At 44.4% G+C, this 16628-nt stretch overlaps 1 protein-coding gene across 1 annotated transcript in view; it reads left to right on the top strand.

The window, feature by feature from the left end:
- Positions 1-16147, top strand: part of RET (ret proto-oncogene) — a 59225-nt gene extending 43078 nt beyond the window's left edge. The window contains exons 16-20 of the mRNA XM_081075071.1: positions 8600-8670; positions 9903-10040; positions 11144-11243; positions 12670-12817; positions 14122-16147. Coding sequence (XP_080931197.1) covers positions 8600-8670; positions 9903-10040; positions 11144-11243; positions 12670-12817; positions 14122-14279 — 615 coding nt within the window. The 3' untranslated portion in view covers positions 14280-16147. The remainder of the gene's footprint in view (positions 1-8599; positions 8671-9902; positions 10041-11143; positions 11244-12669; positions 12818-14121) is intronic.
- The last annotated feature ends 481 nt before the right edge of the window (positions 16148-16628 follow it).

The following is a 16628-nucleotide window of genomic DNA, read 5'->3' as shown; positions in this document are numbered from 1 at the left end:
CTTGTGGAAAGAACTGGATCCTCAAATCCAAGAAGCAAATAGAACACCTAATTACCTCAATCCCAACAGGCCTTCACCAAGGCACATTGTCTTGAAGCTGTCTAAAATCAATGACAAAGAAAGAATCCTCAAGGCAGCCAGGGAAAGAAGACGGTAACTTAGAAAGGAAAGCCCATTAGATTATCATCAGATTTTTCAGCAGAAACTCTACAAGCAAGGAGGGAATGGAACCAAATAGTCAAACTATTGAAAGAGAGAAATTATGAGCCAAGAATAATATATCCAGCAAAGATCTCCTTTAGATATGAAGGAGGAATAAAGACCTTTCCAGACATCCAGAAGCTGAGGGAATTTTCTAATACACGACCTGCACTACAAGAAACACTAAAAGAGGCTATTAGACCACCGTCAACAGGGACAACTTGTGGCAACCGAGACATAAAAAGGGGGAGCGTAAAGGCCTGAACTGGAATATGGGAATAGAGAAAGTAAGCGTACTGAAGAAACTGGAATACTCTAAATATCAAACTTTCTTTGACATAAACTTAAGGGTAACCACTCAAAAAATCATCCAGAACTGAAATATATACTGTAATAAAAGAAGAAACAGAGGGAAACATCATAGAATACCACCACACAGAAATAATAGACAACAACAAAAAGGCAAAGAAACAATGGAGACACAGCCTTACCAGAAAACTAAAGACAGAATGACAGGAAATCCTCACATATCAATAATCACCCTAAATGTAAATGGACTGAACTCACCAATAAAGAGACACAGAGTAGCATTGGATCAAAAAACTAAACCCAACCATATGCTGCCTACAAGAGACACATCTCAGCTACAAGGACAAGCATAGACTCAAAGTGAAAGGGTGGAAATTGACATTCCAAGCAAATGGTATCCAGAGAAAATCAGGGGTAGCCATAATGATTTCCGATGAAACAGACTTCAGGGTGAAAAAGATAACAAGAGACAAAGATGGATATTTCATAATTGTAAAGGGGACTATACAACAAGAAGACATAACAGTCATCAATATTTATGCCCCCAATCAGGGAGCACCGAAATATAGCAAGCAACTACTAACAGAACTAAAGGGAGAAATAGACCACAACACAATTATACTAGGGGACTTAAATACATCATTGATAGCTATGGATAGATCATCCACACAGAAGATAAATAACGAAATAGCAGCCCTAAATGACACATAGGTGAAATGGACATAATTGACATATATAGAGCAATTCATCCTAAAACATCAGACTATACATTCTTTTCTAGTGTACATGGAACATTCTCAAGGATACACCATATATTGGGACATAAAATCAGCCTCAGCAAATTTAAGAAGATTGAAATCATACCAAGCATATTCTCTGATCACAAAGCTTTGAAATTGGATATCAACTGCAAAAAAAAGCAGGAAAGAAACACAAATACATGGAGATTAAACAACATATTTTTAAAGAACGACTGGGTCAAAGAAGAAATTAGAGGAGAGCTCAAAAGATACATAGAAACAAATGACAATGAAAATACATACTACCAAAATTTTTGGGATGCCGCGAAAGCAGTTTTAAGAGGGAAATTTATATCATTACAGGCCTATCTCAAGAAACAAGAAAAATCCCAAATAAATAACCTCATGTTACACATTAAAGAACTAGAAAAAGAAGCACAAGCGAAACCCAACATCAGCAGAAGAAAGGAAATAACAAAAATCAGAGCAGAACTAAATGAAATAGAGAACAAAAAGACAATAGAAAAAATTAATGTGACAAAGAGCTGGTTCTTTGAAAAGATTAACAAAATTGACAAACACTTGGTTAGACTCACTAAGACAAAAAGAGAGAAGACACTAATTAACAAAATCAGAAATGAAAAAGGGGAAGTTATCACGGACACCACAGAAATATAAAGGATTATCCAAGAATACTATGAAGGACTATATGCCACCAAATTTAATAACTTAGAAGAAATGGACAAGTTCTTAGAAACATATAGCCTTCCAAGGCTGAATCATGAAGAACTGGAAAATCTAAACAGGCCGATCACCAGTAACGAAATTGAATCAGTCATCAAAAACCTTCCCAAAATCAAAAGTCCTGGACCAGATGGCTTCACCAGTGAATTCTACCAAACCTTCAAAGAGGATCTAATACCAATCCTGCTCAAACTCTTCCAAAAAATTGAAGAAGAGTCAGTACTCCCTAACGCATTTTATGAGGCCAACATTACCCTGATACCAAAACCTGGTGAGGACAACACAAAAAAAGAAAACTACAGACCTATATCTCTGATGAATACAGATGCTAAAATCCTAAACAAAATTCTAGCAAATTGAGTAGAACAATGCATTAAAAAGATTATTCATTACGACCAAGTGGGGTTCATCCCTGGGGCACAAGGATGGTTCAACATTTGCAAATCCATCAATGTGATACATAACATAAACAAAATAAAGGACAAAAATCATATGATTCTATCAATTGATGCAGAAAAAGCATTTCATAAGATACAACATCCATTTATGATTAAAACACTTACTAAAATTGGTATAGAAGGAAAATACCTCAACATAGTAAAGGCCAAATACGACAAGCCCTCAGCTAATCATATAATTAATGGTGAAAAGCTGAAGCCCTTTGCTCTACGTTCAGGAACACGACAAGGTTGTCCCCTATCACCTCTGCTTTTCAACATAGTGTTGGAAGTCCTCGCCAGAGCTATCAAGCAAGAGAAAGAAATAAAAGGCATCCAAATTGGGAATGAAGAAGTTAAATTGTCACTCTTTGCAGATGACATGATGCTATATATAGAAAACCCTAAAGACTCCACCAAAAAGCTATAAGAAACAATCAATGAATATAGTAAAGTTGCTGGCTACAAAATCAACGTACAAAAGTCCATTGCTTTCCTATATACCAACAATGAAATCTCAGAAAAAGAGATAGAAAAAACAATTCCTTTTGCAATTGCAGCAAAAAGAATAAAATACCTAGGAATAAACTTAACCAAGGATGTGAAGGATTTATATGCTGAAAACTATAAGACATTTTTGAAAGAAATTGAAGAAGACACAAAGAAATGGAAAGACATTCCGTGCTCATGGATTGGAAGAATCAACATAGTTAAAATGGCCATATTACCCAAAGCCATATACAGATTTAATGCAATCCCCATCAAAATCCCAATGGCATTTTTTAAAGAAATAGAACAAAAAATCATCAGATTTGTTTGGAACCACAAAAGACCCCGAATAGCCAAAGCAATATTTAAAAAAAAAGAACAATACTGGAGGTATCACACTCCCTGATTTTTGCTTGTACTACAGGGCTACAATAATCAAAACAGCTTGGTATTGGCGGAAAAACAGACACATAGACAAATGGAATAGAATTGAGAACCCAGAAATAAAACCACATAAATATGGACAGATAATTTTTGACAAAGAAGCTAAAAACATACAATGGAGGAAAGACAGCCTCTTCAATAAATGGTGCTGGCAGAATTGGATAGCTACGTGCAAAAGAATGAAACTGGACTGCTATCTGTCACCATGTACCAAATTAATTCAAAATGGATCAAAGACTTAAGCATAAGACCTGACACAATAAACTGCATTGAAGAAAACATAGGTACTAAACTTATGGACCTTGGGTTCAAAGAGCATTTTATGAATTTGACTCCAAAGGCAATGGAAGTAAAAACTAAAATAAACGAATGGGATTATATGAAACTGAAAAGCTTCTGCACAGCAAAAGAAACTATTGACAAAATAATGAGGCAACCAACTGAATGGGAGACGATTTTTGCAAACAGTGCCTCTGATAAGGGGCTAATATCCAAAATATACAAGGAACTCATGAAACTCAACAACAAAAAAACAAACAACCCAGTTGAAAAATGGACAAAGGACCCGAAGAGACATTTTTCCAAAGAGGATATACAAATGGCAAATAGACATATGAAAAAATGCTCAACATCGCTAATCATCAGAGAAATGCAAATGAAAACCACAATGAGATATCACCTCACCCCAGTCAGAATGGCTTTCATCAACAAGACAAATAGTAACAAGTGTTGGAGAGGTTGTGGAGAAAAAGGAACCCTTACACACTGTTGGTGGGAATGCAGACTGGTGCAGCCGCTATGGAAGGCAGTGTGGAGGTTCCTCAAGAAATTACGAATAGAATTACCATACCACCCAGCAATCGCTCTCCTGGGTATCTACCCCAAAAATCTGAAAGCATTTCTCTATAGAGACACGTGTACTCCAATGTTCATTGCAGCTTTGTTTACGGTGGCCAAGACATGGAAACAACCAAAATGTCCTTCGATAGATGAATGGATAAAGAAGTTGTGGTACATATACACAATGGAATACTATTCGGGGCTAAGGAAAGATGATATTTGTGACAACATGGATGGATCTTGAGAGTATAATGCTAAGTGACATAAGTCAGACAGACAAAGCAGAGAACCCTATGATTTCACTGATATGTGGTATATAAACCAAAAACAACAAAAGAACAAGACAATCAAATGAGAAACAAAAACTCATAGACACAGACAGTAATTTAGTGGTGACCAGGTGGTACTGGGTTGGGGGGTGGGTGATGAGGGTCAGGGGGATCATATATATGGTGATGGAAGGAGAACTGACTCTGGGTGGTGAACACACAATGGGATTTATAGATGATATAATACAGAATTGTACACGTGAAATTATGTAAATTTACTAACAATTGTCACCCCAATAAATCTAGTTAATTTAAAAAAAAAAAGAATCAGGAACGACATCTCAGTTGCGGGAATTTCCCCTGAAGAGTGAGGGACCCCAACTCCACACCAGGCTTCCCAGCCTGGAACACCAGTGCCCGGAAGAGGAGTCCCCACAACATCTGGCTGTGAAAATCATCAGGAATTCCATCCAGCTGAGACAAGACTGCTGGAGTCCCAGCCATCATCTTATAGGGCTTACACACAGACTCACAAATACTTGCTCTAAGCTCCAGCAAAGGGGCAGCAGCTCAAAAAGCAGCAGGGCCATATAGGGACAAATTGAATTCTGAATTGTCTGGCTTCGGTACAAGGGATCGAGGGGCAGCTCTTTCTGAAACCAAAGTACCTGCAGACACCATTTGTGGTATGTTCTTTTGTTGAGCACAGCCCTCACCCAGCCTGCAGGAGCAGGCAGGTACCAATTCTGACATTCCATTGACCAGGATAAAACCGCTCCTGCTCCACCCTGGTGATTCTCTGAGACCCAGCCCAGCCCGAACCTCTTTTGGAGGCTAATCCACACAAGCTGCTGGCCTGGGCCCATACTGTGGACTTTCCTAAAATTTATGAAAGGTCCACAAGCCCAAAACAAGCAATGACTGGCCTCAGGCTGTCCTGTACCTCTTGCTAAGCAGCCCCAAGCCTGGCACTAGTAGCAACTGTCCTCAGTTCACAGTATAACCACTCCCAGGCTCCTCAAAGCCTAGTACAGGTACCCACCTACTGCAGATCACTTTCTAGCTCCTACCCAGTGGCCCTGGGACAGACATGGGCAATGGCTGACTTTGGCCTGCATCATAGCCCCTCCCAAGAGGCCCCAGAACCAACATACGTGATGACCAGCTTCAGATAACACCGGAGCACCACCTAATTAGTGCCACAGACAACAAACCCAAAGTGTGGACTCGGCAGGCACCGGTGCCCCCCTGGGGCAAATTCCACTCTGTGGGGTCAGCACCCCACAACGTCTTGTCCACTGTAGTCACAGCCAGTCAGCCTGAGGGTCGACTCCAAGTGCCAACAGCAATCAAGGCTCAACGAAAACAGGAGAGCACACACAGCCCACACAAGGGACACTGAAGAGCATCTGGCTCAGGTGACCTGGGAGGCTGTGCCACTGGGCCCCACAAGGCACTTACTACATAAGTCCACCCTGCCAAGATTGGGAGGCATAGCAGATCTACCTAATACATAGAAACAAACACAGGGAGACAGCCAAAGTGGGGAGACAAAAATGTCACAAATGAAAGAACAAGACAAAACTCCAGAAAAAGAACTAAACAAATTGGAGGCAAGCAACCTACCAGATACAGAGTTCAAAACATTGATGCTCAGTGAACTTAGGGGAAGAATAGGTGATTTCAGAACTTCAACAAAGAGGTAATAAACATACACAAAAAAGGCATAGAAAAGAACCAGTCAGAAATGAAGAATACAGTAACTGAAATGAAGAACACATTAGAGGGAACCAACAGTAGATTAGATGAAACAGGATCTGATCAGCAAGTTGGAAGACGAAGTAATGGAAAACATCCAATTAGAGCAGAAAAAAAAAAGTGATGTGTGATGGGACCTCTGGGACAACATCAAGCATAACAACATTTTCATCATAGGGGTAACAGAAGGAGAATGGCGAGAGCAAGGGATTGAAACTGTATTTCAAGAAATAATGACTGAAAACTTCCCTAATCTGGCAAAGGAAATAGATACACAGGTCCAGGAAGCACAGTGTTCCAAACAAGATGAACCCAAACAGGCCCTCACCGAGACACATCATATTTGAAATGCCAAAGATTAAAGTCAAAGAAAGAATCTTAAAAGCAGCAAGAGAAAAGCAGTTGCTTATGTACAAGGGAGCTCCCATAAGACTGTCAGCTGATTTCTCAGTAGAGATTTTGCAGGCCATAAAGGAGTGGCAGGAAGTATACAAAATGATGGAAAGCAAGGACCTACAACCAAGAGTATTCTACCCAGTAAAGCTATCTAAAATTGAAGGAAAGATAAAGAGCTTCCCAGACCAGAAAAAGCTAAAAGAGTTCATTACCACCAATTCAGTATTACAAGAAACATTACAGGGACTTCTTTAAGAAAAAGAAGGAAAAAAATCAAAAGTATGAATAAGAAAATAATGCAAAAAAAAATTCTCACTGACAAAGGCAAACCCATAATACAAGTAGTAGCTCGGCACTAAAATAGGTACAAAGGTTAAAAGGCAAAACCAGGAAGATCATGTGTAATTACAACAATAAATTAAGGGATATATATGAACATGCACACACACACAAAAAGTAAAAAATAATAACAAAAACATAAATGTGGAGGGGGTAAGTAAAAATGGTAGTGATTGTGGAACATGTTTGAACTTAAGGGACCATCAACTTAAAATAGACTGCTAGAAGCATAGTTTGCAATATACGAAGCACATGATAACCCCAAACCAAAAATCTGCAAGACATATACAAGAGGCAAAGAGAAAGGACTTTATGCACAACACTGCAGAAAGTCATCAACATACAAGAGGAGAGCAAGAGAATCAGAAAGGAACCAAGAACTACAAAAACAATCAAAACAATAAAATGGCAATAACAATACCTATCAATAATTACTTTAAATATAAATGGATTAAGTGCTCCAATCCAAAGATGAATGAATAAAGTAGTGGGACATATATAAAATGGAATATTACTTGGCCATTAAAAAATAATGAAGTCTTACCACTTGGGACAACATGGATGGACCTAAAGAGTATTGAGCTAAGTGAAATAGGTCAGATAGAGGAAGACAAATACCATATGATCTCACTTATATGTGAAAAATGAAAAAACAATATAAATGAACAAGCAAGACAGAAACAAACTCATAGATACAGAGAACAAACTGAGGGTTGCCAGATGGGAGAGAGTTGGGGGATGGTGGAAAAGGTGAGGAGATTAAGAAGTACAAATTAACAATTACAAAATAGTCACAGAGATGTAAAGTACAGCTTGGGGAATACAGTCAATAATATTGTAATAACTATACGTGGTGTCATGTGGGTGCAAGACTCATGAGGGGAATCACTTTATGAGTTATATAAATGTCTAACGACTATGCTTTACTCCTGAAAGTAATATAATATTGAATATCAACTGTAATTGAAAAATAAAAAAATAAAAGCTGGGTTGGAAAGCATTTGGTAGGTGAACCCCCTCTACAATGGGAGGAGGGGGCACTCTTACAGAGGATACTCAAAGGGCCCTGGCATAAAATAAGGGGAAAATCAATGTCAAGGCACATAAACATATTTCTTCCCTCAGAGCTTCTTGGAAGAGTCTTTAGTGTGTTAGTTGGCGTCCAAAGTCTCCAAGACAGAAACGCTGGATATTGGTTTCCCAAACTCGGTCGCCCTCAGACATCCAGGCAGATGGTGCTGGATGGTGCTCTTGGCCCGCCCATTGGGCAGCACCACCTAGGGTTCCTCAGAGCTCCCCAGATGTGGTTGTAGGGGACCTGACTTCGGCTTGGTGTCAGTTTCTTGGGTTTCTTCTCCAGAGGGATGTGTGTGACAAGCACAGCCTGTAGCTGTGGGCAGGCCAGCTGATTGTCCCCAGCATCTCAGCCATGCCTGGGAGGGCCAGGCTGGAGCTCAGGCCCCTCTAAGGCTGTGGTGGCCGTTCTGTACCCAGCAGCATTCTGGGTGTCGTTACTCAGCTTACCACCAGAGGTGGAAGTGCCTGGGACAGGGCCCTACCTTCCTCCACACTCTTCCTCCATTTCCCAGGGTTTCAGAGCAATATTAATGCCCTTCTTTTACTCCTTCCTTAGGGTCGGATTCCAGTAAAATGGATGGCAATTGAGTCTCTTTTCGATCATATCTACACCACCCAAAGTGATGTGTAAGTGTGGATGGTGCCGTCGGCGGATGGGGGGTACAGGTGAAGGGGGCCATGACACCAGTCTGGGCAGCTCAGCTGGGGAACAGCACTGGCCCTGCCTGCCTGCCAGCTCATGCCAACCGTCCGCAGGGACCCCTGAGGGGGCTTCATGTGTTTATTTAGCAGATAACCAGGGCCCAGCAGTAGTTCTGAAAGCCGCAGTGGCATTCTGAGAGCAGTGAGCAAATCCTCCTTGCCTCCCCTTTTTCCCTCCCCTGCCTCTCCCCTCCTTCTCTGGGGGTCTCAGTGATACACTGGCCCAGCCAAACCTGGCCCTTCCGTGGCCCAGGGCAGCAGTGGCCTGGAGTGACTTCTAGCTTATGCCCCACACTGTTCAGACAGGAACCCAAATTCAAGTCTCCCAGGTCAAAATGCAGACTTGATAATTTTCAAAAACATAACAGACTTGTTTTTAAATGTTCAGCCATCAATAGATGTGCATATCTTGAATAATGTAGCCTGCGAAAAGGCAGTTCTTACAATTCTAAACAACCATTTTCTGATTATGGAAGCTGATTGTAAGACAATTGGAAAATGCAGAGAAAAGCGTGATGAAGAGACAAAGTGACTTGGATCCCACCACCCCTACTGCAGTAACTACTGCTGGCCTTTGCAGGCAGGGCCTCCTAGTGTTTTCCGTGGTGTGAAGATACATGCTTTTTATTGCTGTAAGTGGGCTCGTGATAATGCTGTTTTGTGATGCGATTTTGCTCCCACTTCACAGTCAGTTTTCTCTCACAGTTTAGTATTTTTGAACAGCAATGCTTTATTTTCTTCTAAGACTTTATGAAAATTCCAAACACACAGAAAAGGTGAAGGAAGTGTGCCAGGAGCCCTGGCCCCTTGCCTGGGTCCCACCTGCCTTTTGCTGCACTTGCCGGGTTGCTCTGGGCCATCTCTGATGCTCCAGCAGTTGGTCACCGTGGCCTGCCTGCCAATGCCCCTTTGTGGGTGTGGGGACTGAACTGGGAAGCATCGCACTGGTGGGGAGCAGGGCAGGCAAGACAGCTGTCCCCACCTCTGTCAACAGCTGTCCCCACCTCTGTCCCCATCTGTCTGAGCAGTGGGGCCCAGGCTGACACCTGCTCTCTGGGCAGAGAGGAGAGGCTGGGCTGAGGGGTCCACAGCTGCAGGGAGATAGATGTCTGCTACAGGCTGGTAGGGCCACTCACCGGTTGTCATGCTCCCTGTAGGTGGTCCTTCGGTGTCCTGCTATGGGAGATTGTAACCCTGGGGGGCAACCCCTACCCTGGGATTCCTCCTGAGCGGCTCTTCAACCTTCTGAAGACAGGCTACCGGATGGAGAGGCCTGACAACTGCAGCGAGGAGATGTGAGTAGGCTTTCCTTTGGCCCCGCATCTCTCCTATACAGACACCCGGGTTTGGGTGGGAAGGGGCACATGCACTCATTCCCTCCCCCTCCTGAGCAGCTCTGGGTGCCAGCCTGGGGTCAGCTGTGTTGGGGGGTAGTGACAGGGCAGAGCATGTCGGGCAGAAGTCGCAGAACCACCCTTAAGCAAGACAGCAGCTGCTGGGGACCCCAACTCCATTGGGCTGGGCAGGCTTCCTGAGGAGACTAACGAGAATGGGGGTGCAGAGCCCAGGGCAAAGTGGTGGGAAGGATGAGAGGACACTTCAGACTGAGAGAGCAACTGAGCCTGGGTCATTTGGGGAGGGCAGGTTAATTCAGAATGGCTCACAGGGCACAGATTGGGGAATACCCAAGTGGAGGTGCAAAGGCAGGCCAGGGGTAGATGGAGTACCCAGCCTTCAGCCCCAAGGCACCTGTCTTCACACACTGAGGTTTTGCCAGATGATTCTTGAGGACAGGTGGGGGACACATGAGAAAGGGGTTGTCCGCATGCAGAGACATGCTGGTCTGTTTTTCCCACAAAGTCGGTGTGCGCTTGCCCTGGTCCCAGCTCAAGGCTCAAAGGGTGAATGGCACCACCCCCTGGCAGCCTGGGCTGGCAGCCAGCTAGCCAGCGTACGACACACAGTGGCCCTGGAGGCCCCGCAGCCACGCCGGGGTCCCACAGAGGTGAAGAGGTGATAAAGGTACAAGAAAGAGGTGTGATTGGCACAAGTTTGTTTCCTCACCTAACTCATCCTTCATAAGAGTTTTAAGGACTGGCATTTCCCACTCAGCCACCATAGTGGGCACGGCATCTTGTGTCCCTGAAAGGAATATGAAAACAAATCTCTCTCAAGGAAAGGGAGGCTCACAGGATGCTGGACCACTGTGCCTGGCACTCTGAGCCCCCGGTGACCACGCAGACCCTGGCCCAGCTCAGAGAAGGATGTCAGTGGTGCAGACACTGCTTTGGATTGAGAACACAGCCCCCCACCCCCCGCTCTGGGCACTGTGCTAGGTGGGGGCTGTGACAGGGCAGTTCCTGCTGGGTCGTAACTGCCCATCTACATTTCACACCAGGTACAGCCTAATGCTGCAGTGCTGGAAGCAGGAACCAGACAAGAGGCCAGTGTTCGCCGACATCAGCAAAGACCTGGAGAAGATGATGGTTAAGAGAAGAGTGAGTACCTGAGCAGATTCCCAGTGTGGGCCACATACAGATGAACGTGACATTGGGGGTGGGGGCGGTTCTGGCCCCAACCCTGGTCCACGGAGGTCCCTGTGTAGGGAAGATGGTCATGCTGACCCTGGAGGGCACCAGGCCCCTTGGGCTTCTTTTCAAATCATAAAGAAACCAAGATTCTTAGCTTGACACTTAGGAGGAGCTCTCAACAGACAGGTGTGTGAGGGAAATACTCCAAAGCTGAACAGAATCATTTCCAGTAACTGAACAGGAGAAAGTAGAGTTGACATCAGTGTCCTAAATTCAGATGCTGTGAGGGGTCCCCCTGGGGTGGGAAGTGACTAGTGAGTGGCACACCAGCCCTCTAAGGAACCTCTTGCTGTGGCCACATGTGACCTGTAGGAATATGAATGCCATCATGCCAAGTTTTCTGAGTTTTAAGGGATATGTATGTTGTTTCCCAGTTTTTAATGTTAGCAACTCATTTAAATTTCTGAAAGTCCAGTGCGGGCGAAACAAAACACATCTGGGAGGCTAGGTTCAGCCAGTGCGCCTACAGTTTGCAATTCTGTAGGGAAACTGGCAAGCCAACAAGTTTCAGCTAATAGTTATTGAGCAGTTACATCTGTCTTTGGTCCTGCCCTCCTGGTATACACATGGACACTTCATCCTCACATCACACATTTACCAGAAGCTGTAATTTCTGAAAACAGGAAAGTCAGAGGCACGGTGCAGGCCATTGTAATGAAACACCAGTACATCACTTGGGCGAAGCCTTCCAACGCTGTGTGCCTGTAGGCTCACCCTGAACAGTGAGAGCTGATGCCAGGAGACGCCCTTCCTAGAACAGGGTTGAGAAGCATCCAGGGAAACGCTGGGACTACCCTTCACACATTTAACCAGGGCAGCGGAAGTCACAGGCCCTGCAGAGGTCAGGCTTCCGAGCTGAAGCCTATGCAGTGTCCTGTGCAAAGCCCACATCAGTGACTGCAAATTTCGGACTCCTGGTGTGGTGCTCTAGGTGGCAGGAGTCCTTGGAGGAACGCCGGAAAGTGTCCCGCAGGTGGGGGACATATCTCGGCACTCCTTCCTGCATAACAGGGTTGCGGCGAGCTCCCAGAGCCTCCGCGCTTGTCAACAGGCCGGCACACAGTGCTGCAGAGTAGGGCCAGCACAGTGAGGAGCACATTTCTGCCCCCAAGAGGTGACTCTCTAGGGGCAGCGATGAGGACCAGGGACCGGGCCAGGTGGGTGTTGGGGGAGCACAGTGCTGGCAGTCTGCTGCTGGGCTCAGGTCTCTGGGAGGAGCCAGCAGGCTGCCAGTGGGACATGGCCATGGCGTCCGCCCTTGGGTGGGAGGGGTGTGCCCAGTGGTGGCACACTTGGAGGAGGTGGGGGTTGACTGGCCATTCCTCTCTTCCAGGACTACTTGGATCTGGCCGCGTCCACCCCATCTGACTCTCTGCTTTACGATGACGGCCTCTCAGAGGAGGAGACGCCCCTGGTGGACTGTAACAATGCTCCCCTCCCTCGCACCCTCCCCTCCACGTGGATTGAAAACAAACTCTATGGTAGAATTTCACATGCATTTACTAGATTCTAGCAGCAGTGTTTCCCCGGCACTACCCTTACTGTCTGTAATGCTTAAGAGTCCTCCTGGTCCGAAGGAGAGCCCCCCTGCTCTGAGCCTTTTAGTTTGTAAAGGCCTGGTGTTGCATCAGTTTATGTTCAGGCATTTTTCGACTGTTTTTTTTTAAAGGATGTGGAAATAAGTGTAATTCCCACTCTGCCCCACAATTTAAGATTATCATATTAAACTGAGAAAAAAAGAGCAGGGCAAGCTCTTGGGCTATTGAGAAAATGATGAATAAGTCATTTCCGGGGTGGGTATCAAGTCATAGTACTTCTAATTTAACTACTGGGATAAACTTACCCACTTTGGGAGGCATTTAATTTAGAAAGCAGCCAGCACCAACCTGCCTGCACCGGGAGCACAGCCAGTGGTCCCTTCAGGCGCCGTGGGGACAAGTGGGCAGCTCTTGGAGGCCACATGGTGCTGGGTGTCCGGCTACGTGCCCACCGTCAGGCAGGACACGTGCAGGCTGCTGTTTTCACATCCTTTGCATTACACACTGTCATGACCGCTGTCACTTAGGAGTCAGTGCTAAAAGCTGGAGCAAATGCTTTTTGAAAGAATGTAGTCTGTGGTGCTGTTGTCTTGCAATGGACAGTAAATACGGTTCTTGCCAAAACTCCTTCTTTTGTCTTCAATTAAATACTTGAAATTTTTTTTGTTTTCTAACTTCATCATTGATTGTTTTTGAAATCTACAAGTTTGAAGCATTTCTCAGCTGAGAGTGTTCCTTTTGCATGCCTCCCAGGTCACTTGATTCCTTGCTGGCTTTCAGTGTAGTGCTGAATGCCATTTGTCCTGTCGCCGCTGTGGGTCTCGGCTGTGTGTGCCCTTGGTCTGGAAGATTCTCTAATCTGGGGTGGACTTGGCTTCTTTACATCCGAGAACTTTTGATAGAAGCTGCCCATTGCAGTGAGCCATTTGGCGCAGCTGAGTGCTGAGGACGCCTTATGCTGCCTTAGAAAAGGAATTAAACAGGTCAACAAATACGTATCAGATGTGAGTTTGAAGCTTAGGAAGTCAAAGTGGTGGTTTCTGTTGAGTTACAGTTACCAGGAAAGCACGTGCTGTTTCCCCTAAACGTGTTCTGGAGGCCTGGAGCACAAAACTATTCATGTAATTGGCACAGAACCAGAACTTTGGTTTGAAACTCAAAGGGAGTTTTGCCAAGGCCTTACTGTCTGCACATGAAGTTTTGGTCCTTCAGTGCAGAAGGACCAAATTATCTGTTTTCGTTTTTAGGCATGTCAGACCCGAACTGGCCTGAAGAGAGTCCTGTACCACTCACGAGAGCCGATGGCACTAACACTGGGTGTCCGAGATATGCAAATGATAGTGTATATGCTAACTGGATGGTTTCACCCTCAGCGGCACAATTAACGGACTCATTTGATAGTTAACATTTCTTGGTGAAAGGTAATGGACTCACAAGAGGAGAGAACTCGCCAAGACTTCCCCCAGCCCCTCATTGTGCCCGTTCTGCTGGCTGGCGATTTTCCCTCCTAGCAGACGCAGTGCACTGGACAGGAGCTCTGAGACCAGTGTTGAGGTCCTTCCTTCCTCGTCAGCCCTCAGCAGGGCCAGTGTTGGTCTGTGTTCATCAGGGATCCTCTGTGCTCTCACGTGTAGGTGCCTCACTAACTACCTGAACTGTTTGATTTTTCTGTTTGCCACCAAACAAGACAACAAGATTTAAATGCAAAGTCTCTCTCTCTCTCTCTCTCTCTCTCTCTTTCTCTCTCTCTCTCTCTCTCTCTCTCTCCACATATATACACACACACAGCAGGGAAGAAACTGGCCCAAACAACCTGTCCTTGTTGAGAATGGGAGCCTGGCAAGGCCTCGTGGTGGCGTCATAACCCTGCCAGAGCTTGAATAGGAAAGGGGACCTTGGGACAGGTCTCAGCTCAGCATTCAAGATGCTGAGAATGGCTTTTTAAAATTAAAAGATACCTTTTCCTAACATTTAACTTTTTTTTATAGTGGTTAAAATGATTCTTAAATTTAGCACAATGGAGAGATTTGATGCCATATTTGCTGTGTAGACAGGTGGCGTGAGAGAAGAGGGCTCACAGACACATTTGCCCCATCACTGAGTGGTCACTAACACCCGACAAGAACAGTATGAAGAAAAGGGGCATTTGAGTTAGTGACCTCCCATTTAGGGACTGCTGACAGCAGAGCCATGGCTGCCGTGAGCACACCCACCAGCCTCAGCACACTGCACGTCCAGCCTCTCACACATTAGGAGTAGGTACGGGGTTCGACTACTGATACAACATTGACAATTGTGATGTGGATAAAAGACAATGTTTTGGCTCTTATAGAGCTTCTACACAAAGGTACCTGTGTCCAATCTTCCTGTGTCTGTAACTTAATGCTGCTATAGCAAGACATTTTTGTTTCTTAGACTCTGACCATGACTCATAAGCTTTTTGTCATTCTTTACTGCTTGTCTGTGGTCACAGACACTCTGCACTCCTCCGTCTTGTGGGGGTGGCTTTTGGAAAGTCATGGCGGCAATTCTGTCTAGAGCTGTGACTTTCCAGGAGAGGACTGGTTACCAAAATACGCCTGGTCTTCAGACAGAAAGCACTGTGACAGAACTTACAGGAGTCTCGTTACAATGTTGTGTTTTACAGGCATTTCACAAAAGAAGTAAAATGACAGCATTTTTGTGGCCAAGAAGGCTTGGCTGAGGATGTGTGGGAGTCCCATGCTGTGTATGTGCGTATGTACACACACCCAAAGAGAGAGCTGGAAAAACACTCACTGGATTGTAACATGGCTGTGGTTGGGGCTGTTTTTCAGATACACTATGATTCGTTCTTTTACAACTATCTAGTTGTGGTAAACCTTTGGTTTTCAGGTGTGCTGAATGGTAGTCTTAATAAATAAGGATAAACTCTCTCAAATTATTAAAAATGTTTACTCAGCTGGTGTGTTCTCAGCCAGGTGAGAACTCCAGGTGTAAGGGGTTGACCCAGCGATGGGGAATTAACCCTTGACTAATAATAGAGTTGTCTAGTCCTGAGTAATCAAAGTACTCATACTTATTAGTCCTATCAGACAATTTTAATATGCGTATATGCATAAGTTACTAAGTATTAAGTATTCCTGAGTATTAAGTAGCAATCAGTTACTAAAATTTGTAAAATCTATTTGTGATAGGTTATTAAATCATACCATGTTAATTTGCTTTTGTAAATCAAGGTGACTAAGAAAATAATTTCAGTTATGTAAATAAAATCATGTATCATAACATGTGTAAACTTCTTTTCTCCGTTTAACTTCTTAGTTGGAACCATGAGGTTTTTGACTCTGAAATTTCAGTGCAAGGATTAAAATGTCACAAGGGAATCTGCTTGGATGACCACAGGGGGACTAATGGTGATTGAAGGACTAGGTGGTCCTTGGGGATGTTATCAGCTGCACAATATGTATGTGAATAGGCAAGTTTTTAGTGACTTAAAAACTCAACTAATTCTGCCATTCAAGGAATCCCTTCAGGTTTTTGTCCCGGGAATAGAGTAGCAGTCAATGTCAGGTTCAGTGTTTGCAGTTCCCTGGCATTTGCTTATTTCTTGAAGCTGGGGTTGGACAGTTGTGGGAGAGAAATTGTAAAATGCATAGTCATGACTGAATGTCTATTAGAAGCTGGAGTAAAAATATATGCCCTGAACCACTATTAAGCTTAAAATACTAAAGGCTTCTGTTTCTGTCCTCCTGTTGGACTGCGTAGGAATTCC

This window comes from Rhinolophus hipposideros (genome assembly GCF_964194185.1).
Source record: "Rhinolophus hipposideros genome assembly, chromosome: 15".
Lineage (NCBI taxonomy): Eukaryota > Metazoa > Chordata > Mammalia > Chiroptera > Rhinolophidae > Rhinolophus > Rhinolophus hipposideros.
The sequence above is the reverse complement of the archived record's forward strand: the minus strand, read 5'-3'. Positions and strand labels throughout refer to the sequence as shown.